The 23972-nt window shown below is 36.8% G+C and overlaps 1 protein-coding gene across 1 annotated transcript in view; it reads left to right on the forward strand.

The window, feature by feature from the left end:
• Positions 1-23347, forward strand: part of Galnt3 (polypeptide N-acetylgalactosaminyltransferase 3) — a 37349-nt gene extending 14002 nt beyond the window's left edge. The window contains exons 3-11 of the mRNA XM_051184556.1: positions 3315-3487; positions 6850-6999; positions 13040-13274; positions 13705-13822; positions 15283-15483; positions 16462-16593; positions 16766-16867; positions 21149-21301; positions 22257-23347. Of these exons, the coding sequence (XP_051040513.1) occupies positions 3315-3487; positions 6850-6999; positions 13040-13274; positions 13705-13822; positions 15283-15483; positions 16462-16593; positions 16766-16867; positions 21149-21301; positions 22257-22379 (1387 nt within the window). The 3' untranslated portion in view covers positions 22380-23347. The remainder of the gene's footprint in view (positions 1-3314; positions 3488-6849; positions 7000-13039; positions 13275-13704; positions 13823-15282; positions 15484-16461; positions 16594-16765; positions 16868-21148; positions 21302-22256) is intronic.
• The last annotated feature ends 625 nt before the right edge of the window (positions 23348-23972 follow it).

Raw genomic sequence — 23972 nt, forward strand, 5'->3', positions numbered from 1 at the left:
ATTCTCTGTGCCTTTAGTTAACCATTTTGTTACCTGTAAGATGATGTTCAAATGCTACATTTGAATTGCAATAGATGAGATTCCTGAACTATTGAACCATTCACAAATTTTTGAGAGGACAAGACAGGCACACAGTAAGCATCTGGTGCCTACTGTATGTTTGTATGTTTCCTGGTTCTAACAGATTACATTTACCATTATGAATGTATGTATGTATGTATGTTTGTATGTATGTATGTATGTATGTACACCCCCCCATACACACACACACACACACACACACACACACACACACACACACACAACTTTTGTAGATGGGTTTATTCTTTTTCTCAGATTTTGCTAGATTTGTGATTGTGAATTCCTGCTCTGACTACATGTATATGTGCATGTTGAAGTTACACGTATAGATTGATGTAACTCTATTCTAACTGGTGTGGTTCAAGGTTAATTTGCCCATCATTTCAAAGTAAATGTAGGAAGAGACAGTTGCTCTATAAAATATCCCAGTGTTTCCGAGGGTCCTCTCCTTTTATCAATAGATTCAGATGCAGTATAACATTCTACTTATTCTGGGAGAATTTATGATTGAAAAGAGGTCCACATAAGAACTCATTAAGCATAATTTTCATTCATTTCGATGTCAGTTACTATCAGCTTAAGATGAGCATTTTAATTCTAACATTAGCAAAGTAAAGTAATGTTCAGTAATTTAACTGCTGTAGGATAAAAAAAAAACTTAGCTGAGCACATTGACAGCCATTATTGTTGTGGAGTTGGAGATCTGCTTCTTCACTAGTCTCTGAATAACATTTTGTGGGGTGCTAAAGGCTAATTATTTCTTACTTTGAATATAACCAGTATCATCAGGACCACATTTTCTGAAAACCTCACTGGTGTTTTTTTTCAAAGCTCATCAGTCATGGGGGTCTAGTGTCTCTCCTACAGCCAGGCTTATAATTTCAGCGATTTCTAAATGTTGCATTTCATAAATTGCCTTACAGTAAATAGAGAGTCTCTGTGGCAGGTTATTTGATTGCACTATTTTAAATGATAGGGAAAATTTTTTAGCATAAATTTACTGTGTCCATTTTCAAAATGATTGCAGCTTATAAAGTCATACTGAGAAATTTTATCTCTTGTATTAATGGTAGAACCAAGAGTTTGCTGTGACCCTCTCAGTATCATTTTTACTAATTCTCATTAATAGTTACCTGTTAGGCAAATAAATCCTGGCTTAAACAGAGGGAATACCTTGCACAATTAAAGTGGTATCATTTTACTAGTGTTATATATGTGTGTCTGTGTGTGTGCAGTTTTGTCCATTGCATCTTTAATATTATATACTTTTTAATTGGTATTGTATTAATTGACTACAAATAAAGGTAGGTGAAAATCCTTTATCCCAACATTCTCTAATAACATGAGATAATCCCATACAGGTGGGTTTTCCCAGAAGTGTCACTTAGAGCTTATGTTGGCTTATAAACCATTATATGTTAAAATATGAACTTCTATTAGTAATTTATTGCTGTGTCTTTATGGTAAAGTGTACATGTGTGTTTGCATTTTATTTTTACCTGGTAGTTTATCCAACATTCAATTTACAAAAAGTAACTTGCCGTAACTCTGTGTGACATTCTGCCTCCAGGAGTGCATCTTTATTGCCCTCCCTTTTCCCTGTCAGCCTGCCCTCTTCACAGCTACCTCTTATCTAATTTCTCTTTCACAAACATTTCACCCCACTGACCTGCTTTTGGGAAAGAATCCCAAACACATTTCTACCAAGGTATGGGTTATAAAGGCTTTTCACGAGAGAACTTGCTGATTTGTTTGTAGGCTTACTCAGCTGCCACACTGGAGATGGCCCATTGGCCACTCAAAGCAACTGAAGTGTGTTGGGTCTTATCTCTACGAGTGAATGATTTACTCCCTTGCCTTTGAGTCTGAGCGGCAATCTTTGGTTGTTTATGTACCTTTTTATAAGGTGGGGGAACGATATAATTGTTGCCTCAAATGATAGTCATGTATGACATTTAAATGAACTTATAGGCATTGTTGCCTTGTCAGCTCATCGTTCACACAGACCACACACAGTTAATTTCATGCCCCGTCTTGTACAGCCCTCACTCTTTCTCACCTCAACTCCAAAGGCTGGCAACTGTGTTTGTCATGGCATCTTCTCTCCAGGGCTGGAGAATGTACTGAGCCACAGTCACCTTGCAGTCCTAGTTAGATTATAATTAATTTTTTTTTGAGGAAGATAATGTTACAAAAGTGAATTTGATAACAATCTGTAACTAATGGTTTCAGGTAATTGGTAATTGATAGTAACACTAACTAATCAAACCAAGACCACTGAGGAGTTATTTCCCTGTGTGCACAATGGTTATATGCACAAGAATCCCCCCCCCCAAAGATAGGGTCTCACTATATTGCCTTGACTGGCCTGGAATTTGCTATGTAGACCAGATTCACTTCAAGTTCACACAGATTCACCTGCCTCTGCCTCCATGGCTGGTACTGAAGTGATGTACCATTATGATTGGCCCAGCACAAACCTTTCAACATGGATTTATAGGTCTTTAAATTTCTAACTGTCTTGTTAAAAAAACACAATTTGAAAATGATAGGTCTTAATCAAACAGCAAAGCACATTATCAGGGTGAATTCCTTAATGCAGATGGTTAAATGGTACTAAGCATTTGCTGATCATAAGAATCTAGGTTTTTTATGGTGAGGTTACTTCCCAGTTTGCTTCCATTTATAAAGCAAATTGATTAGGTTAATTTGGAAAATAATTAGGAACACACATCCTATACTTACAAACATATCTAACTTAAAATAATTTCTACCAAAGTGACTTCAATTAACGAAGTTTAAATCAAAGAAGAAAAATGGTGACTTAGACAAGAAAAAAATATTTTGTATGTTATTGAACAATAGTTAGACAGTTTTACTTTTGCATGTTGCTTCATTTATAGGTTATATTTATTTCTAAAATCAGACAATTTAGAAACTGACTTTTTATCTGTATCAGTGGACGTGATTAGGGTGAATGAGCTGCTTGTAGAACTTTGCTCTAGCCTAGTTATATTAATGTACCATTAAGATGCTTTCATAGAAAGATTGCTGTTTATTTGGGTTTATTTATTTATTTGAGTTTATTTATTTTTGATATTTATTTATTTGAGTTGCTGTCATTTGGAATGATAATGATTAGATAATGACATTTAGTATTGATATAGAAGTGGTATGATGATGGTAGAATAAGTCAGTAAAAGTCATAATTCTTCTCCTTCTTTAACTTCTAGATGTATTGAACAAAAATTTAAGCGCTGCCCTCCCCTGCCTACCACCAGTGTCATAATAGTCTTTCATAACGAAGCATGGTCCACGCTGCTTAGAACTGTCCACAGTGTGCTCTATTCTTCACCTGCAATACTGCTGAAGGAAATCATTTTGGTGGATGATGCTAGTATAGATGGTAAGAAAGCATATGCTTATCAATACATCCTTGTGGTCATGTCCAAAGTCTGTCTAGTCTATTTCATACTCCTGTGAGTCATCTCAGTACCTGAAGGGATTGGGTGGTGTGTGATGAATGGTAAAGTTTGAGTTCTAGGAAGCTGTATTTGAACATTTTGGATTGTAGAACTTTCTAAACACCATAACTATAGTTCTAGGTGGTGTGGCTTTTACCCTAGAGCACAGATGTGAGCATGAAGTAAAACTATCTGGGCTGGAGTCCTAACCAGCTGTGTGAATTTGTTAAGTTACTTACTCTTCAGCCTCAGTTTCTTTATTGATAACATGGAGATAATATCATAATGTATCAAATTTAAATGATGTCATTACCTTAAACCACTGAAAAGGAAAATTACAGCAAGTTTTATTAACATCCTATTGATTATATGAAGCATCTCATTGTATAATTTAGAACTGCAGCATCACTGGGTTTTCAGATATGAAGAAGTTCATATAAGTACCATAATTAATAGGTAACATTCATCAGTACCTGATGCCACACTGTCACTCCATTCTGTTTTATTTGGGCACTTTTCCCCATTGTAGTGCTAAGGATCTAATACAGGCCTCATCACATCTACAGTAATTAATTCTATGTATTCCATGGCTTCCAGTTAAATTTATTGTGAATGATGTGATGCTGTGTTCTCACCAGAGAGAAATATTTAGGTAGAAAAAAAAAAGTTGTTCAGTTTCAGAGGTTTTTTGACACCCTTTCCTATTATTTACCACTTAATTGTAACTAACTGGTATTTTGCTGCATAATCCGATTTTGTGGTTCTTCCTGTCTGACTGGACAGCAGCCAGTGGGTTTTAAGTCATACTTAATTAAGATTTTAATCCCCTATAAATTTACCTGAAAAAAAAATAACACTAGCATAGTCTTGGAAATGTTTTCCCCTTTGATTTTTGTGAATGTCTTTTCATATATGGTTTTAATTTGCTTTGTTGTTCCAAGTAGTGAGACAATAGAGGCATGGCAAATTTACTTCTAGTAGGCATTCAGTTGACAATGCCTCTTTATTGAAAAGCTCAGACAACCATTGAAGTAAAGGACATGGGAATGAAGACATACCCATACCCATTCATTGTCTTCCTGTTTCAACCATTCTTTTGTTTTCTGTCCTAATCACTTTCAAAATAAGCATTTGGCTTACTTGATTACATTCGAGTCATACCAATTTAAAATTTTGCCTAACACCATGATTACCACCACTTCCCCGCCTCCGCCCTGCTTTTGCCTTTAAAAAAAAAAAAAAAAAAAAAAAAAAATTCTATTTGATGAGCCAGACCAGACACACTTTCCCCATGGCTCACCATGTCCCTTCCCCACAGCACCATTGCATGTCATGTAGCCATTACTCCAGGGGCTTGAGTGTCAGCTTATTCTGCCTCTAGATAAGTCTAGTAAAGGAGGACCGTTTAGCTAAAAGACCCACCTGCTTTTGTAATTGAGATAAACACTTGACAATACATTTGAGCTGCTTTCTTGACAAAATTTATGCTTAAATGCTTGATGCTTGTGTAATTTCTTCCACTGAATTCATCTAAAACTTACTCAGTGAGCACCTGTGTGGGGAAAAATGGCTGTACGGAGACAGTGAGAAGCCAGGAATTGTGATGTATGCCTGTGATCCCTGTACTCAGAGGCTAAGTCCAGAGCCTCTCAGGCCTCTCAAGTTAAAAGGTAGCCCAGGATACACAGTTATCTTAAAAAAAAAAAATGATACACACATGCACACACTCACACCCCCACCCCCACCTACCCACACACATCTGTGAAGTTAAAAACTAGTGTCTGGTAGCAGTTTATTTAGAAAATGCAGACTGAGCATGAGGATATTTGGGTACCAATAAGGTAGGTAAATCCAGGTGAAGGCAAAAACCAGAGATAACATTTTCAGAGTGGTGCCACCTGATAGGCCCTGCATTCTGATGTCGAATAGTGTCACATCTTATTCTCTCTCTGTAGTCATCTACATAAGGGATGTAAAGTATAGAAAAGGTAAAATAAGTTTTCTAAGGTCACATAGTTAAAAGGAATGGTCCTATAACCTAGGACTTCTGATTTGATGTAATTTTGTAATTCTTAAAAAGGAATATGGGTGGACAAAATTTTGGGAGCATATAAGAATTTGAACATATTTCAGATGTTTGTTTTTTCCCATTTTTTGAGTGGGGGTGTGTTTTACCTGCATGTACCAGATGCATTCTGTGCACGGAGGCCAGAAGAGAGTGTCAGATCTTCCTGAGAGATACAGCTGTGACCCAGCATGTGGATGCTAGGAATTAAACTTGGGTCTTCCATAATTCCCCTTGTATTTGAGACTGTGTTCTGGGCCTAACAGGGTCACTTAAACTGAATTATATATTCACAAGAATTCAAGAATGTGATGGTAAGTTAGATGCATTTGGTATAAGCCTGTAATCCCATCACTCTGCAAGCTAAAGCAGGAGGATCACACATTCCAGGCCAGCCTGGGCTATATAGCAAGACCATGTCTAAAACAAGACACCCACCATGACAAAAAAGAATCTAATGGTGAAAGATTTGACTGAAGATGCCTAAAAATCTGAACAGCACTAGATTGATTTGACTCAGTTTTCTTTCGTCTATCGTCTCAACTTTAGCTTCTTTCCCATCTCTCCAACCTCAGATATTTAGTATACTAAATTGTGTATGTTATTATAGCTTTGCTGTTTTTAACTACCTGACTTACACACCCATTTTCAGTTATATATTTTATTGGAAAAGAATCCAAGTTTTCTGCTGACAGTAGAAATGAATCCAACCTACCACAACTCTGGGCATCCCTTCCTTGCCTTTTTCTTGACATTGAGGTATTAAGCTATTTTGATCACTGCCCAACAGCTAATCAACCACATTGATTCCCTGGCATTTCTTGTCACAGTTCTCAAATTATATTACCAGTTTAAAATTTTGTTGAATTTTTTTTAACTAAAATCTGTTTTTCTGACTTTTAAAGTCTCTCAGCTCAGATCACTGTGAGCTTTCTCAATCCTGGGGTCCATTCCATGTAGGCCTGTCACATGTCCCTAACATAATGCATGTATTTGTGTGAAGTGGATAGAATAAGTACAAGTTATAACATTAGATATTACAGAAGTTGCAATTTATATTCATAGTCTCTTTTTCCTCAAATAGTTAAAGGTAATATAATGCCACTTTTACGAGCAGAATAAATAAATGTTGACATGAATTATCAGGGTCCATGGCCGATGATTTCATTAGCTCTCAGATGGTATATCTAAAAATAAATATTTTCAAAATGTTAACTCTAAGTTCTTTCTTCTTTACAGACTACCTGCATGAAAAACTAGAGGACTATATAAAACAATTTTCTATAGTGAAAATCGTCAGACAAAAAGAAAGAAAAGGCCTCATCACTGCTCGGTTGCTAGGAGCAGCAGTGGCAACTGCGGAGACACTCACATTTTTAGATGCTCACTGTAAGTGCCTGTGTGTAGATGGCCTGTAACTTTCCCCCTCCTCCCCTTCATTTCAAAGTCAATTTTCTTTAGATGTCTAATTGCATTCTTCTGAATGGCATGTTTAACTGATGATAGCTGCGGCAGGCCTGGCAGCTAATGGCTCTTGTAAGAACTTGACATATACAGAAAGCCCTTGCCTCCTCAGTGTCTTCAGTGCCCAACTTTCCCTGGGGGTGATTGTCACTTAGGACCCCTCCCCTCACTCTGGATGTTCATTCTGCCTTAAGAGAAGGGAAGAGCAAAAAGGAATTTTCCCTTGCCATTTTTCCTTCCTACACTGTGAGATTAAATTTTTCATCTAAGTATGACCACCACTATCATTGAACTTTGTCTCAACACTGCCACTTTTAACTTTTATAGGTCTTTTGTTTGTTTGTTTCTGCAGAAGATTTGTTGAATCTATTCTGCCCAGTAAAGGGTATCCTGCTGTCTTGTCCATGAATATCTTGTTTTTTTTTTTTATTTCTGGGATGTTTCTCTGTGCTTTCATGGTTTCAATTTTACAGTTTTGGAAAATTCTTTGGAGTCAGTGTGCAATGGATATGCTAGCCATTAGCAAATTCTGCATAGTCCCTGGAGCTATAAGTTGGTCAGTGTTACCCTTCATATTAATGCTTGGACTCGAACTGCCTAGTTCTTAGGGGACATTTCACCCAAGAACTAATTATCACAAAAAGGCTTTGGCATTTGTTTGGGGTTTCTTTGTTAAGAGCCATTGCATCCAATATTCCCTTAATGTAGCATTTGAAAAATAACAGAGATCTATAATGTTTTGCAAAGGACATTATCACTCTCTAGTGTTTGTTTTTCTGATCGAAAATGGGTAAGATCTGATTTGGCATTCTCCCTGCTCGGCAATGGTCCTTCTGGGCTGTGACTGAAAAATGTAATTTAATGAGACCCTCAAGGGTGGAACACAGTTCAGTGTTGCCCAAGGGCATGATTCTGACCTTCATGGGACTCCCTGCTCCTGTTCCACTTGCATGGGGACTATAGCAGCTTTGAATGCTTTCTCTCTAGCCATTAAATTCAGAATATTCTAACTGGAGGACTTACTTTCACCTAAGACCCAGGGAGAAAAAAAAAAACATTCCTTTACAATTTTTAAAATTTAATTTAGATATAAGATTCTTTTACATATCAATCCCAGTTCCAAGACCCTCCTGTCCTCCCCTGTTCCACCCACCAACCCCTATCCCATCCCCTTTCTGCTCCCCAGGGAGGGTGAGGCCTTTCCTGGGGGAATCTTCAAAGTCTGTCATATCATTTGGAACAGGGTTCAATGTGTCTAGGCTGACACATTCCTCTATGTGGAATGGGCTCCCAAAGTCCATTCCTATACTAGGGATAAATACTGATTCACTTCCAGAGGACCCATAGATGTCCTAGTCCTCTCAGCTAACACCACATTCAGTGAATCTGGGTCAGTCCTATGCTGGTTTTTCAGCTATCAGACCAGAGTCTATGAGTTCCCCCTTGTTCAGGTCAGCAGTTTCTGTGGGTTTCTCCAGCCTGGTCTTGACCCCTTTGCTCATCACTCCTCCCTCTCTGTAACTGGATTCCAGTTTGGTTCAGTGGTTTATCTGTGAGTGTCTGCTTCTGCTTCCATCAGCTACTAGATGAAGGCTCTAGGATGGCATAAAAGGTAATCATCAATCTCATTATTGTGGAAGAGCATTTAAAGCAGTCTCTCCACTATTGCTTAGATTGTTAGTTGGGGGTCATCCTTGTAGATCTTTGTACATTTTCCTAGTGCCAGATTTCTTTTAAAACCTATAATGGCTCCCTCTATTATGGTATCTCTTTTCTTGCTCTCCTCTATTCTTTCGCTGACTAAATCTTCCTGCTCTGTCATGCCCACCTCTGCCCTCCTCTTCTCCCTAACTCCCTGTCCCCTCCCCCCATGCTCCCAATTTTCTTGGGAGATCTTGTCCCTTTCCCTTTCTCCAGAGGACCATATATGTCTCTGTTAGAGTCCTCCATGTTTCCTAGCTGCTTTGCGATGTGGATTGTAGGCTGGTAATTATTTGCTCTTTGTCTAAAAACGATATTTGAGTGAGTACATAGTGTGGTTGTCTTTTTGTGACTGGGTTACCTCACTCAACATGACCCCCTCCTCCAGCTCAGTAGTACTCCATTTTATAAATGTACCATATTTTCTCCATCCATTCTTCAGTTGAGGGGCATTTAGGTTGCTTCAAGTTTCTGGCTATTACAGATAGCACTGCTATGAACATAGCTGAACAGATGTCCTTGTTGTATGAATGTGCATCTTTTGGGTATATGCCTAAAAGTGGAATTACAGGATCTTGAGGTAGACTGATTCCCATTTTCCTAAGGAACCACCATACTGATTTCCAAAGTGGCTGTATGAGTGTGCACTCCCACCAACAGTGGAGGAGTGTTCTCCTTTCTCCATCCTCTCCAGCATAAACTGTCTTTGGTGTTTTTGATTTTAGTCATTCTTACAGGAGTAAGATGGTATCTCTGAGTTGTTTTGATTTGCATTTCCCGGATGTTGAACAGTTTAAGTGTCTTTCAGTCATTTTACTTTCCTCTATTGAGAATTCTCTGTTTAGTTCTGTACCCACTTTTTAATAAGATTATCTGGTGCTTTGGTAACTAGCTTCTTGAGTTCTTTGTATGTTATGGAAATCAGCCCTCTGTCATATGTGGGGTGAATATCTTTTCCATTCTGTGGGCTACCATTTTGTCTTGTTGACTATGTCCTTGGCCTTACAGAAGATTTTCAATTTTAGGAAGTCCCATTTATTGATTCTTGATCTTAATGTCTGTGCTACTGCTGTGATGTTCAGGAAACTGTCTCCTGTATCAATTAGTTCAAGGGTACCTCCTACTTTCTCTTTTAAGAGGTTCAGTATGGCTGGATTTATGTTGAGGCCTTTAATCCATTTGGACTCAAGTTTTGTGCATGGTGATAGACATGGATCTATCTGTGGTCTTCTATAAGTCAGCATCCAGTTATCCCAGCACCATTTGTTGCAGATGTTGTATAATTTTAGTTTCTTTGTCAAAAATGATGTGTTCATAGGTGTGTGGGTTAATATCAGGGTTTTCAATTCACTTCCATTGGTCTTCCTGTCTAGTTTTGGGCCAATACCAAGATATTTTCAGGACTATAGCTCTATAATAGATCTTGAAGTCAGGGATGGTGATTCCTCTGGAAGTTCCTTTATTATACAGGGTTGTTTTGGATATCCTGGGTCTTTTCTTTTTCCACATAAAGTTGATTATTGTTCTTTCAACATCTGTGAAAAATGGTGCTGAGATATTGATGGGGATTGCATTGATCTGTTGATTTTTAATATGTTGATCCTACCTATCCAAGAGCATGGGAGATCTTTCCAATTTCTGGTACTTCTTTAAATTCTTTCTTTAAAGACTCAAAGTTCTTATTATATAGGTCTTTCACTTGTTTGGTTAGTGTTACCTCAAAATATTTTATGTTGTTTGTGGCTAGTGTTAAAGGTGATGTTTCTCTGATTTCTTTCTCGCCCCTTTATTGTCTGTATATAGTAGGGCTACTGATTTTTTTTGAGTTAATCTTGTATGCTGCCACTTTGTTGAAGGTGTTTATAAACTGTAGGAGTTCCCTGGTAAAGTTTTTCAGGTCACTTATGTAAACTAGCAAGTCATCTGCAAGTACTGAGAGTTTGACTTCTTCCTTTCCAACTCGTATCCCCTTGATCTCCTTTTGTTGTCGTATTATTGCTCTAGCTAGAACTTCAATTACAATACTGAAGAGATAAGGAGAGAGTGAACAGTCTTGTCTTGTTCCTGATTTTAGAGGAATCACATTAATTTTCATTCCATTTAGTTTGATGTTGGCTGTTGGTTTGCTTTATATTACTTTTATTATGTTTAGGTATGTTTCTATTATGCCTGATCTCTCCAAGACCTTAATCATGAAGGAGTGTTAGATTTTGTCAAAGGCTTTTCCAGAATCTACTGAGATGATCATGTGGTTTTTCTTTTTTGGTTTGTTTATATGGTGGATAACGTTGATGGATTTTCATATGTGGAACCATCTCTTCATCCCTGGGATGAAGCCTACTTGGTCATGGTGGATGATTTTTCTCATGTGTTCTTGGATTCATTTGCCAGTATTTTATTGAGTACTTTTGCATCAATGTTCCTGAGGGAGATTGGTCTGTAGTTCTCTTTCTTAATTGTGTCTTTGTGTGGCTTGGGTACTAAGGTAATTGTAGCCTCGTAAAAAAAGTTTGGCAATGACCCTTCTGCTTTTTTTGTGTGGAACACTTTGAGGTGTATTAGTATTAACTTTTCTTTGAATTTCTGGTAGAAATTCTATAGTGAAACTATCTGGCCCTGGGATTTTTTTTGGTTGGGAGACTTTTGATGGCTGCTTCTGTTTCATTAGGTGTTATAGGTCTATTTAAATTGATTATCTGTTCTTGATTTAATTTTGATAAGTGATATCTATCCAGAAAATTTTCCCTTTCTGTTGAATTTTCGAATTTTGTGGCATACAGGTTTTCAAAGTATGACCTGAAGAGTCTCTGGTTTTCTTCAATGTCCATTGTTATGCCCCTCTTTTCATTTCTGATCTTGTTAATTTTCATATTCTCTCTCTGTCTTTTGGTTAGTTTGGATAAAGGTTTATCTATTTTGCTGATTTTCTGGAAGAACAAACTCTTTGTTACTCTGATTCTTTGTATTATTTTCCTAGTTTCTATTTTATTGGTTTAGTCCATCAATTTTATTATATCCTGTCACCTACTCCTCTGGGGGTGAGTTTGCTTTTTTTTTTTTTTTTTTTTTTGTTCTAGAGCTTTCAGTTGTGCTGTTAATTTTCTTAACTATTCTCCAGTTTCTTCATGTGGGCACTTAGTGCTATGAACTTTCTTTCCTTTTAGCACTGCTTTCAAAGTGTCTCATAAGTTTATGTATGTTGTGTCTTCATTCTCATTGAATTCTAGGAAGTATTTAATTTCTTTCTTTATTTCTTCCTTGACCCAGGAATGGTGCAATTGTGCATTTCTCAATTTCTATGAATTTGTAGGATTTCTGCAATTTGTGTTGTTGTTGAATTCTAACTTTAAACCAGGAAGAAAAATTAAGCTTTCAATTACTGCGCCTGAGTTGGAGGAAGGGACATAAATTTAAATAAGTTAGAATAATTTTAGGGTTATGTGGGTAGGATATCTTGGTGCATAATTCATTCTCAAAAGAAAATACCTCCCATAACAAGGATGGTAAATGCATTAGTGCTGTCTGCCATGCTAGGAGAAAAATGTCATCTGTTAGAAGAATTTTCCTAGCCAGGCAGTAGTGGCACACACCTTTAGTTCCAGCACTCTGGAGGCAGAGGCAGGCGGATCTCTTATGAGTTTGAGGTTTACAAAACTAGTTCCAGTACATCTAGGGCTGTGTTTCAAAACCAGCCTGGTCTACAGTGCTAATTCCAAGACACCTAGGACTGTTACACAGAGATACCCTGTCAATAAAAAAATAAATAAATAAATAATTTTTAAACATTTCGAATTTTCCCAATTTTACTTTTTTCTTTTTAATCCTACTCTTATTACAAGCACCCTTGAGAAGTCGCTCCATTTACAGGTCTGTTGTCTGTTGCACAGCGTGGTGGCTATAGTAAATAATGTATTGTATGCTTTAAAATGTAAACAACTCTGAGATACCATCTTACTCCTGTCAGAATGGCTAAAATCAAAAACACCAATGACAGCTTCTGCTGGAGAGGATGTAGAGAAAGGAAAACACTCTTCCACTGCTGGTAGGAGTGCAAACTTGTACAGCCATGTATCAAAACACACTGTATACTCTTAAACACATCACGTTTGCTTGTTATAATTAAGATGGAAGAAAATCACCCATGTGTGTGGACTCAAAACACAAGATGATCTTTTCTTTCTAATTTCTATGTAAACTGCCTGTAATATCAAGGAAACATTTTTCACCGTTTCCATTCAATTGACCATAGCTTCTGTTTGGGCAGGTGAATGCTTCTATGGTTGGTTGGAACCTCTGCTGGCCAGAATAGCTGAGAACTTCACTGCAGTAGTAAGTCCAGATATTGCATCCATAGATCTAAACACATTTGAGTTCAACAAGCCTTCTCCATATGGAAGCAACCATAATCGTGGGAACTTTGACTGGAGCCTCTCCTTTGGCTGGGAATCGCTTCCAGAACATGAGAAGCACCGAAGGAAAGATGAAACCTATCCAATTAAGTAAGCCATTTGCCCCTAGTATCTTACATTCACAGTGTAGCATCAAATGTTACATATGTGTGTGTATTTGCATAGTAGCTGCTTATGGGATAATTGTGTATGTGGACTAGCCATTTCTGAGGCTGTTTTGCACGGTACTATGAGCAGCCAGTAGGAGTATGTGAATTCTCATGCTTTCTTAAATTGTAGTTTAAGACTATTAAAACAGGTTAAGGAGAGAAAGGCTAACATGGAAGATCATATTTATTTTTTAATGTGTTCTCTCTCCCAAAACCTTAACTATGAAGAAAGAATTTTTAGTTATTCTTTATCTCCATGAAAGATTTTAAATGTAATTACCTCTTTACCTGTAATATTAGTTTGGTTCTTTAAATAGCCTTTCAGCTTGTTTAATTTCTACATCAAACTTTGGTGCTATATTTCTTTGCAGGACCCCCACCTTTGCAGGAGGCCTTTTTTCTATATCTAAAGAATATTTTGAGCATATTGGAAGTTATGATGAAGAAATGGAAATCTGGGGAGGTGAAAATATAGAAATGTCATTCAGAGTAAGTTTATGGAGATTAAACATAGCATACAAGTCAAACGGTGTGATGTATTTTGTCCTGATCAGCTCATACGGAGCATTGCAGATGTATGCTGTCTTTATGTATTTAGTGTTTTCTATAATGTAATTGCTGGAAAATTGGCAATGAGGCTATTTCCATTTAAGTTGTAACCTGATATATTTATTCATGGTTGCCAGTGTAACAAGAGGAATCAGTTAAACTCCTGTGTCCAGGCAGTAACACCAATTAATGCACTTGTAGCTACTGAGTTCTAGCCAAGATAAATATAATTAAACCTAATGCTTCAGGAAATGAGCTGATTATCAAGGGAGTGTGTATGGAAAACATTTACTTATAACTGTAAAGGACACTAGACTTAACTCTTTGTATCGTATGAGCTGCTCTCCTCCTTTTCTTAATGCATGCTATAAGTTAGTACATATAAAACAGGCTTTTAGTAGTCATGACATGGTGCTGAATATATTCAAACTCATGACTTCATTTTTATGGTAACCATGTCACTCACTCTTTGTCCTTTAGGTTGGAATGTGGTAGGGGAAAGACCTAGGAATTAGGTTTATGCTTTGGTTCTGGCTCAGTTGCATACTGAACTGAGGAAGGGCAGGGATCTTTTTAAATTGTGCTCCATGTTTCCAGCCCTAGCACATGCTGAATCCCAATGCAGTTTGTTGAACTGAACTTGTCTCTGAGCATCTGATTTGTTTAAATGAGGAAATGAAGTTTTGACCATTTGTCTCGGTTCTAGCATCTATTATTAAACATAACTTCATTTTAGGCTTTTTTTTTTTTTTTTTACTTACTGGCTGCTGACAGCAGAACTAATCATTAAGACATTTTATTTAGAACTACTGAACTACTGCAAACTGTTAGACACATTCTACATAGATGTGGACCTTTTAATATGAACAACTCCTTTGAAAATATAATGGGTTATATTTTGGCAATAATAGCTTTCTTGAATGGTTTTCTTTAATACCAAATTGAATATCCAGGGAGTAAATAGAGTCTGGGTTCTTTTGTGCCCAGATGGCTACCTCATTTCTTAGGGAAAAAGTGTGTTGGTTCAGTAAGTGAGTGGCTGTGTGTTTAAAGGGGAAAGTCAGCTACACCAGAGAGAGCCTTGTTTTTCTCTGCATATTAGAACACTTGCATAATTATTGGCCAAAAAGAAAACTTGGAATTAGTTTTTATGAAGGACTCAGAACTCATGATCTTATAAACCTACTTTCTGAAGATGTGTGTTTGTTCTCTGTATTTCTCACTGCATGTAATAAAGCCATTGGTTACATTTATAGTGCATAAACTGAATTGGCATAGAGACTTTATAACACACTAATAAATCTCTATATTTTATACTTATTGGTATCTTAAAGGTAAACTTAAAGCAACAGTTTTTTTCCAAAATACTGTAAATTTAAACAAATATCATTAATTATCAGGTGTGGCAATGTGGTGGGCAGTTGGAGATTATGCCTTGCTCTGTTGTTGGACATGTTTTTCGCAGCAAAAGCCCTCATACCTTTCCAAAAGGCACGCAGGTGATTGCTCGCAACCAAGTTCGCCTTGCAGAAGTCTGGATGGACGAATACAAGGAAATATTTTATAGGAGAAACACAGATGCAGCAAAAATCGTTAAACAAGTAAGTGAGGGCTAAATAATGAAATGACAGTTAAAACTATTCCAAGTCCATAAGCCTTTTATACTTGAATCACCTCTTGGGAGGGATGAGGGGGAGAAAACATTTAAAAAGCATTTAAAGGTAGGCTCATACATTTTAAGCCTTAAAATAAATACCTTAGGGCCATCAAGATGGGTAAAGGAGTTTGTTACCAAATCTAAGGCCTGAGTTCAATCTCTGGGACCCACACCTTAAAGGAATAACTGATTCCGGTAAATCGTCCTTTGACTTTTCACATGTGTATACCATGACACATGTAAACACACACACACACACACACACACACTAGTAATAATAAAATAGTAATAGTAAATGTGTATATAACTTACTGATGCTAGTTTGCTCTCTTAAAGGAAAAAAATTAAACAGCTTTTTTATAATTCAGGCATTTTTAATTGTTTTCCTTGCCCTTTAAAATAAAGGAAAGTTAAAGACAATTAACTCAAAATTGCCTTTCTCAATCCAAGTTCCAGCTGAGAATTTTGTTCAGATTAAAACGCAAATTAGAAAAGGAAACACCCAACTGTGAAGTTTGGGGAATTATTTTTTGCAATTTGACTACAAAGAGATACTGGGTCTTAGCACTGTCTATCTGCACGTGTTTCCTCACCTCACCTTAGTATATAGGTCACTTTAAGCAGAATTCAGAATGCTCCCATAATCCGCCCGTGTTCACAGCATTTTGGTAGAGATCTTTGCTCTGTAGACACTCTGTTTACAAGTAAAGTGTATTACAGCACTCCAGTGTGACTCTACTCTCTTAAACTGCCAGAGACCAGGCAGGCAGCACACTTGTTTGAATGAATGGCATGCATTCAAAGTCCATCCTGCATCCAGAACTTAGCTTATACCTAAATGTAAATACACATAGTACCATTTGCAATATTTTTCAGAGCTGATATAACTGAGCATTCCCTTCATTCCCTCATCTGTTTCTAGAAATCATTTGGTGATCTTTCAAAAAGATTTGAAATAAAGAAACGCCTTCAATGTAAAAATTTTACATGGTACCTAAATACTGTTTACCCAGAAGTGTATGTACCAGACCTTAATCCTGTCATATCTGGATATGTGAGTATTTTTATGTTCCCCCCTTTCCTTTACAAACCCCCTCCCATATCTTTTAATTGATTCCTTTTGAAATTTGACATTATTAATGCCTCTTCCCTTAACTTAATTGAAAAACAGAAACTATACAGTTTGATTTTTTTTTTTATGTATGTAATTTCAATCTTTTGCTTAGATTAAGAGTGTTGGTCAACCACTGTGTCTGGATGTCGGTGAGAATAACCAGGGAGGCAAACCATTGATTTTGTACACGTGCCATGGACTCGGCGGAAACCAGGTGAGCACAGTCTAAGGTGACCGTCCTGCCAGACACAGTCAGGTGCTGAGTGTTTCACAGAAGTCACAGCTCAGCTCGATGCTAAGATAAACTTATGTGCGGACATGTTTAAGCATTTTTACTTACTTTGGTGTCCACTTTGGCTGTGAAAGTAATCTGAAGTTACCCACTTGATCAATAGAAAAGAAAATGGAAACAAACCAAAAGAAAAAAAAAAAAAAAAAAAAACCAGAAAGAAAAAATGAATAATGCCATTTGATGGTGTTTGTGTGTGTTTAGTATAGTTTTTGACACTTGCCTGACTGTTGGTATGGAGGCTTTGTGAGCCACCAGGTGAAGACTATATTCAATGTCATAGCAAACTGCATCCCATGATAATACTGACACCACTATTGTAAAGTCCTGTGAGGGCAGAGGTCCTGTTTCAGTACCCTACATCTAAATGATGTGCTTTCCTTTTCTTTTTCTTTTCTCTTTGATCACTGACATCCTTGTTTCCATTCTATTTTTTCCAAGTAAGAGCAAATGTAAAATGTTGCTACTTAGCCTTCTAAAGTTGTAGAAAATGTTAAGCTTCTGGCTTTTAGCTTATTTTGACCTTGTCCTTTACAAGTTACCTCAGAGAAGGATTAGACTTTCTCCACAGTCACTCGGAAAGTTCCCCTATTGACCCCTGGGTGGGCTTCATCCACTGGGCTCCTAGCTCTGTTAGGAACCCATATCAGAGAACCAACATCTGCAGTCAGTAACGTAAGGTCTGAAGTAAGGAATCCAGAGTGCTTCATGGGTATATAAAACCACCTCAGAACTGGATGAGGTGCCCACGGATTTTCCCGAGAAAAATAACATTTTAGAGTTTACACTGAGAGGTTAGTACGATGAAGCGAGGTGGTTAGTGCGAATGGTAAGGAAATGTGAAGAGTGTGAGGAAAAATGTACAAACACTTGGAACTTTTTCCTTTCTGGGAATTGCCTGTATTTTGATACAGGACTTTCACAGCAGTAGTACATACTTGTACTGCTGTGTACTTACTTTGATAAGACTTTGAAAGCATTGGTGTTAGGAAAAAAGGATCAATCTACTTCTACAATCTTCCTAGTCATTAAACTCAGCTTACTTTAGTGTTTGTGTGTGTGTGTGTGTGTGTGTGTGTGTGTATAATGTTTTAATTTTTCCTTTTTTCTACATAAGAATAATTACAGAAATAATTATCTTATAAATAACAATATGCTTATTTCCTCATTTGTAGACATGTTACCAATGATTGTTAATACTTGGACATTTCTCTCAAAGTCTCTCCAAAATTGTATTTATCTTAGAATATATTATTACTACAATTTTTGTAATAATTTACTATAGGTACTATCTTTAAAATATAGAGTGTGTGTTATTTGGTGTGATTTCTATTATCTTTTCCAAGCAGATAGTTTTATAAAGAATTATAATATCAGCTTGTTAAGCCTATGTCACAGTAGCATTTTCCCCCCATAAGAATTGAAAAATAAAATGTAATTTGGGGTGCTAAAAAAAGATAGAGCTGGTTGAGACAATGTGAGTGGTGATGGATTCAGAGGTTGGACGACCTCTGGAGTCAAGCATTCTGGGAGAGGAGCATCCTAAAGGAGGTCTGGGTGAGAACAGCTATGCAGTGGAGGTCCCGAGAATACAGAAGGCAGTGTGGCCAGCACAGTGTGGTCTAGGTGAGGATAGAAGGAAATGAGGTCAGAGATTTTGATAAGGATCCTGGTTGTACAGAGCTTTGCCAACCTATTAAGGAAGATGGATTTAATTCTGAATTCAACAGAAGCCATCCAGAGGTTTTTGAGCAGGAGAGTACTGTTGTCTGGTTTGTATTTCAAGATGTCTCTGGCTTCTGTCATCCTGACACAATCACTTATTACATCTTTCACTTGTTCATTTTTTATTATTGAAATTTAATATAATTTTAACATGCTTCCCTTCCCTTTACACCTCCCATTTAACCCTCCCCACTCTCCTTCAAATCTACATCCTATTTTTTTTCACTAATTGTCATTGCATGTATATATGTGTGTGTGTAAATATAAGACATTTAGCCTGTATAATGTTACTTGTATGGATGTTCAGCACTGGACAACCCATTGATGAACTCTTCCCTGGGAGGGTCACCTCTCCTGCTCCCAGCTGTCCTCAGTTGCCTATAGTTCTTTGTGTAAGGTTAAGGCTTCTATGTACTTTTCCTTGTCTACTTTGGCATGTCATCCTTGTTCAACTCACTTTCAGGCAGTCATATTCTTTTTAATCAATTATGTTCGTCAACAACTTTGCAAAGTTTAGTTCCCTGAGAACTCAAGTACAGATGTCTCATTTGATGTGAGCATTTTCTCCTTATCTTCCATTTGATCATGTAATGGTGTTTCATGACATGTAAACCTTTTATAACAGTGTTTCTGAATGCAAAGACCAGTAACTATTTTTGTTATGTGACTGGGTTGGAAACTGTCCTGGTTCATTGCCATTATATCATTACAGCTCCATGACAGCTAATATTTTATACCCATTCCCCTCTAGAGCATACATCCAGGTTCTGAGTGGCATATCTGCCCCACAATTTCAGCTGGTTAGTTATTGACTTTGTATTTTCAACTATTTTTCTTTCCTTACAAGTTTCATCTTAATGAGTCTTTAATAATAGTGATGTGGCTTTTTTTTTTTAAATCATCTTTGAGTTCTTAAGGTTTATCTTAGTTTAAATTACTTAGTTGGGGATAGGTAGAATGTTGTTTCTTTCTCTTTAGTAAGCTACCTTTTAGAGTGCTTCCACATGAAAAGTTGGTTACAAAATCAGTTAATGTTTTACTTGTAGGTGAAGAGAAATTAATCATGAGACTAAGACAAGGAATTTGGGATGGAAGCTCTGAGTCCTGCTAATGTTTATGGTGTGTTTACTCTAGCAAAGTGCCTGCCTAGCACATAATAAGGGCTCAGTAAATATTAGTGCTAACAGGCATTATTACATTATTGAAAATCAATTATGTTAACTCCTTTTAGCCTTAGACTGCCAACATTATTAAATATGTGATTTATAATGCATGTTATTATGTGTCTGGGACAGTAGTTCAGTCAGTAAAATGCCTACCACAACAGTGAATATTATTAGTTGATACAGTGCTTAGCTTTGACTCAGAGAATCCAAAACTAGCTACACATACATTTCTAGTAGTATAGAGCATGCGATCTCTGGTATCCTGTGGAAGCATTGAAAGTTATAGTTTTCCACCAAGGGAAGAAACTGAGGAGAAATAAACGGATTAAAAAAAAAAAAAAAAGTACTTCATCTAGTTCTCAAAGAGTGAAATAGAGTTAGCAAAGCAGGAAAGAGTCACAGGATTTCCAAGCAACAGCCTGGCAATAGAGCGAACTCTTGGGTTATTCTTTAGAGGTAGATTTATATTAAGTGAGCATAGTCTACTACAGCTATGAGAGTGAGTCCTGTACATTGCATGCATGAGATAGGGGGAGAGACTTGAGCAGCAGAGGTGATTTTTGTTAAGCAGGTTTATAAGCATATCAAACTAAAGCTTTAAAGGGTTACCAAGCAGCCACAGGATTGACACATCACAGAGTCAGAGGTTGGCATTTCAATATACAAGAAAAGGCAATCTGAGTCAGAGAAGTGAGGGCAGAGGAGTAAGCATAAGAATGAGATAACATCAGAAGTAAGAGGCTTGTTGATTGGCTGTGGAGGCGATACATTAGTAGAGAGCTGCAGTGGATCAGGTGCTGACCACGTGTCAGTCTTTGCTGAAAGTACACTACGCCTGCCTGTCAACCCATTCATTTAGAGATGTTAGTAATGCTGTGGGCAGGGGCTGTTGATACCCACCTCACAGGGGCAGAAACAAGCTCTGCAAGTCCTCTTGAGTTTGCAGATTAGTGAAAATGACTTAGTTGAGATGAATAAGAGAAGGATTGTTATGGGAGAAAGCAAAGAAGCAGCCAGTTAACTGTTTCCTATAACTTTGCAGGCTGCTTTCTGTAGTACACTTGCACTAGCCTTCATTCTACCAGTTGTTAGTTTGGAAAGGAAGGAATACCACATTTAGGAAGTAATCCCTGCTGGCAATGGACAAATGCAAGAGCTTGCTATCTTCTGTCATAACGACTCTGCTTGCATTTCTGATAACTGTATAGTGTTTACTGAAGAACTCTTGGGTGGCAGGTTGGTTTCCATCCTGTTTTATTTTGCAACTGGGCACATGGGTGCTCTTGTCCATCACATGACTCTCTCCTTCCCACAGTACTTTGAGTATTCTGCTCAGCGTGAAATCCGGCACAACATCCAGAAGGAACTGTGTCTTCATGCTACTCAGGGTGTCGTCCAGCTCAAGGCATGTGTCTACAAAGGTCACAGGACAGTCGCTCCTGGAGAGCAGATATGGGACATTCAGAAGGTGAGTGGCTACAGCCCATCCTTCTGCTCACTAGGTTGCTTTAAATAGCTCTATTGCCTTCCTATCCTGTGTATCAGAATTTCTTCACCTTCCATAGCTCCAGTATTATCATGTGTCTCCCTACATGATAAAAGAATATGCTTAGGGATGAAGTACTCAGAGAACAACTAATAACAAGGTTGAAGTCTGACTTATACAGGTGAAGAAAAATTCTATAAAATTATTAATTAGTACCTTACTCTTGACTTTTTATTTTTATTTATTGAGTCTTTTTTTTTTTTTTTGAGACAGAATTTCTCTGTGTAGCTTTGGAGCCTGTCCTAGAACTAGCTCTGTAGACCAGGCTAGCCTCCAACTCACAGAGATCCACCTGCTCTGCCTTCTGAGTGCTGGGATTTAAGGCATATGCCATACTCTTGACTTTTTAAGAGTTTTTTAACAATCAATTTTGAAAACCATGTTTATTCCTTAAAGGGGCAAAAACGTGTGTTTTTCATATAAAATTGCTAATTATGTTTTCCTCTCTTTTAGTACATTTTAAATTAATCTATACTTGAAAGACAGGCAGATTGTCTGTTCTTAAAAATGTTTAAGGTTTAGCTTGAGCATAGCAATTCTTATCTAAAACTAGTTTTGTGTAATTATAGCACACCTTAAGACTGGCTTTTCTGGTTTTGAAGTTGGTCACTTGAATACCAGTGGAGTGGTTTTTGTTTGACGATGTACTTCAGCTTTTGCTCTCTATTTCCCTCTTTATTTTTGAAATGCATTGATGGGACAGCAGTAAAGTGAGTATAGTATTATAAGCAAAAGTCATCAATATTTTATCAGCTTTAGTTGATCTTAGATTTAAAGTTAAGAATCGGATATATTTGTTATGCAAATTTTCATATTTATCTTTTAACTGTGAGTCTTGAAACTTAATGTATGTTGTGTGTTTTCTTTTTTCCCCCAGGGCCAACTTCTATATAATCCATTATTTAAAATGTGCCTTTCAGCAAATGGAGAACATCCAAACTTAGTGCCATGCAACCCAACAGATCTACTCCAAAAATGGATTTTTAGCCAAAATGATTAAGTGTTCCTTAAAGTTAAGGAGTTGAAAAGGACATATTCTTCCTTATAAAACTGTGACTAGGCGTACACTGTAGTTGTTGAGAATTATGCAAAAGCAGCTAATTTTAACTTATTCCAAGTGCATTTTCCTTATTTATAACTTAAGATGTCTATGTAGTACTGCTGCAGAAGCCTAGGGGGTTTCTGTCTGAAAGCACAGCACCTAGAAATACCAAAGACTATTCCGAAATGTCCAGATGTAGAATTGAAATGTTTACAGTATGAAGAAAATAATTTTCCTAGTAACGTGATGTGTGTTTGTACACTTGGGAAGGTGCATAGCTACATCCACACATTTACAACTTAAAATGTTTCCCCTAATTTTAGGGGGGAATAGAAAAAGATTTGATACTGTATTTTTATAACTATATAGAAATGGATCAATGAAGGTCAATCATTGGCCTTTGTGTACAAACCAGGAAATTTTTATAGATCTAGAATTTATTGTTTTAAAATCCAGGTAAACTTTTGTTGTCTTTTGTTTACTTGTCTGTCAAATACTTCCTTAAACATGAAGTTGAATAAGGAGAAGACTATTTTTAACACTTAAATTTTTGGAAAATATACATGTATTTTTTAATCTGAAGCCCACTCCACTTGATACACAGGAGTCTTCCCAAAATGGTTTTTCTGAAGTAATTACACTGTATATTTTCCAAGAGTAGTTAAAAAAAAAAAGACAAAAAAACTTTATAAATTATTAGCTGTTATTACAAGGGTTCCTTTTCTTTTCTAGTAGTCTTATTTTCTTAGTAAAATTCACTAATCTTGAATATTTATGATACTGAAATTCAAATGCAGTACACTTGACTCAATTCTAAATGGCAATGTTGATTCATATAGAGGGTCTTAACAATGGATTTTTCTCATAAAAAAAATAGCCTTACTTTCATCTATGTGGAAAACACAATAAAAAAGAACCCTGAACACCATTGCAAACTTTTGTTTCAGTTTTGTCCAATTTGGGGTAAAATCTGTAATTGATCATGGGTAGAGAAAGCATCCATTTTTTTTTATATTAGGTTTCAGTTGCCTGCTGTTTGTGAAGCTCCAGATTCTTTTAAGTAAAATGCAAACTGTGACAGTGTTGTGAAAACAGGAATGAAGGTGCTGGTAGATATATGAATTCATGATAACTTTGATAATCTCATAAAATTATGTTTTGAAGTCACCATTTCTCTTTGTTCATCTTACAGAGAGAGGTCCTGTATTATTTCAGAAGCAAAAGAATTTGCTTTAACTTTTAAAACCATCAGGGTCTCAGTTATACAAAAGAAAACATTTCCCAGTATTATAGCAGTAGTATAGTTTTAATTAAATAATAAAGCATCAATTAAAATTTAAAAATTTGAATTAAAAGTTCCACATTCTTTAGCTAGTTACTTTGCAGTTTTTTCAGTTCAAGGAACATCAACCATCTTCCTAACATTATATCAAAAGTTACCTAGGGTGTAAGACTCGGCCCATTCTGCTGTCTCTTTTAGGGTAGAGAGAAAGATACACAATTTTGAAACAGTATCCCACCATGTTACATTGTATGACTGAGATAATTGCC

The sequence above is a fragment of the Phodopus roborovskii genome, unplaced genomic scaffold, assembly GCF_943737965.1.
Source record: "Phodopus roborovskii unplaced genomic scaffold, PHOROB, whole genome shotgun sequence".
Lineage (NCBI taxonomy): Eukaryota > Metazoa > Chordata > Mammalia > Rodentia > Cricetidae > Phodopus > Phodopus roborovskii.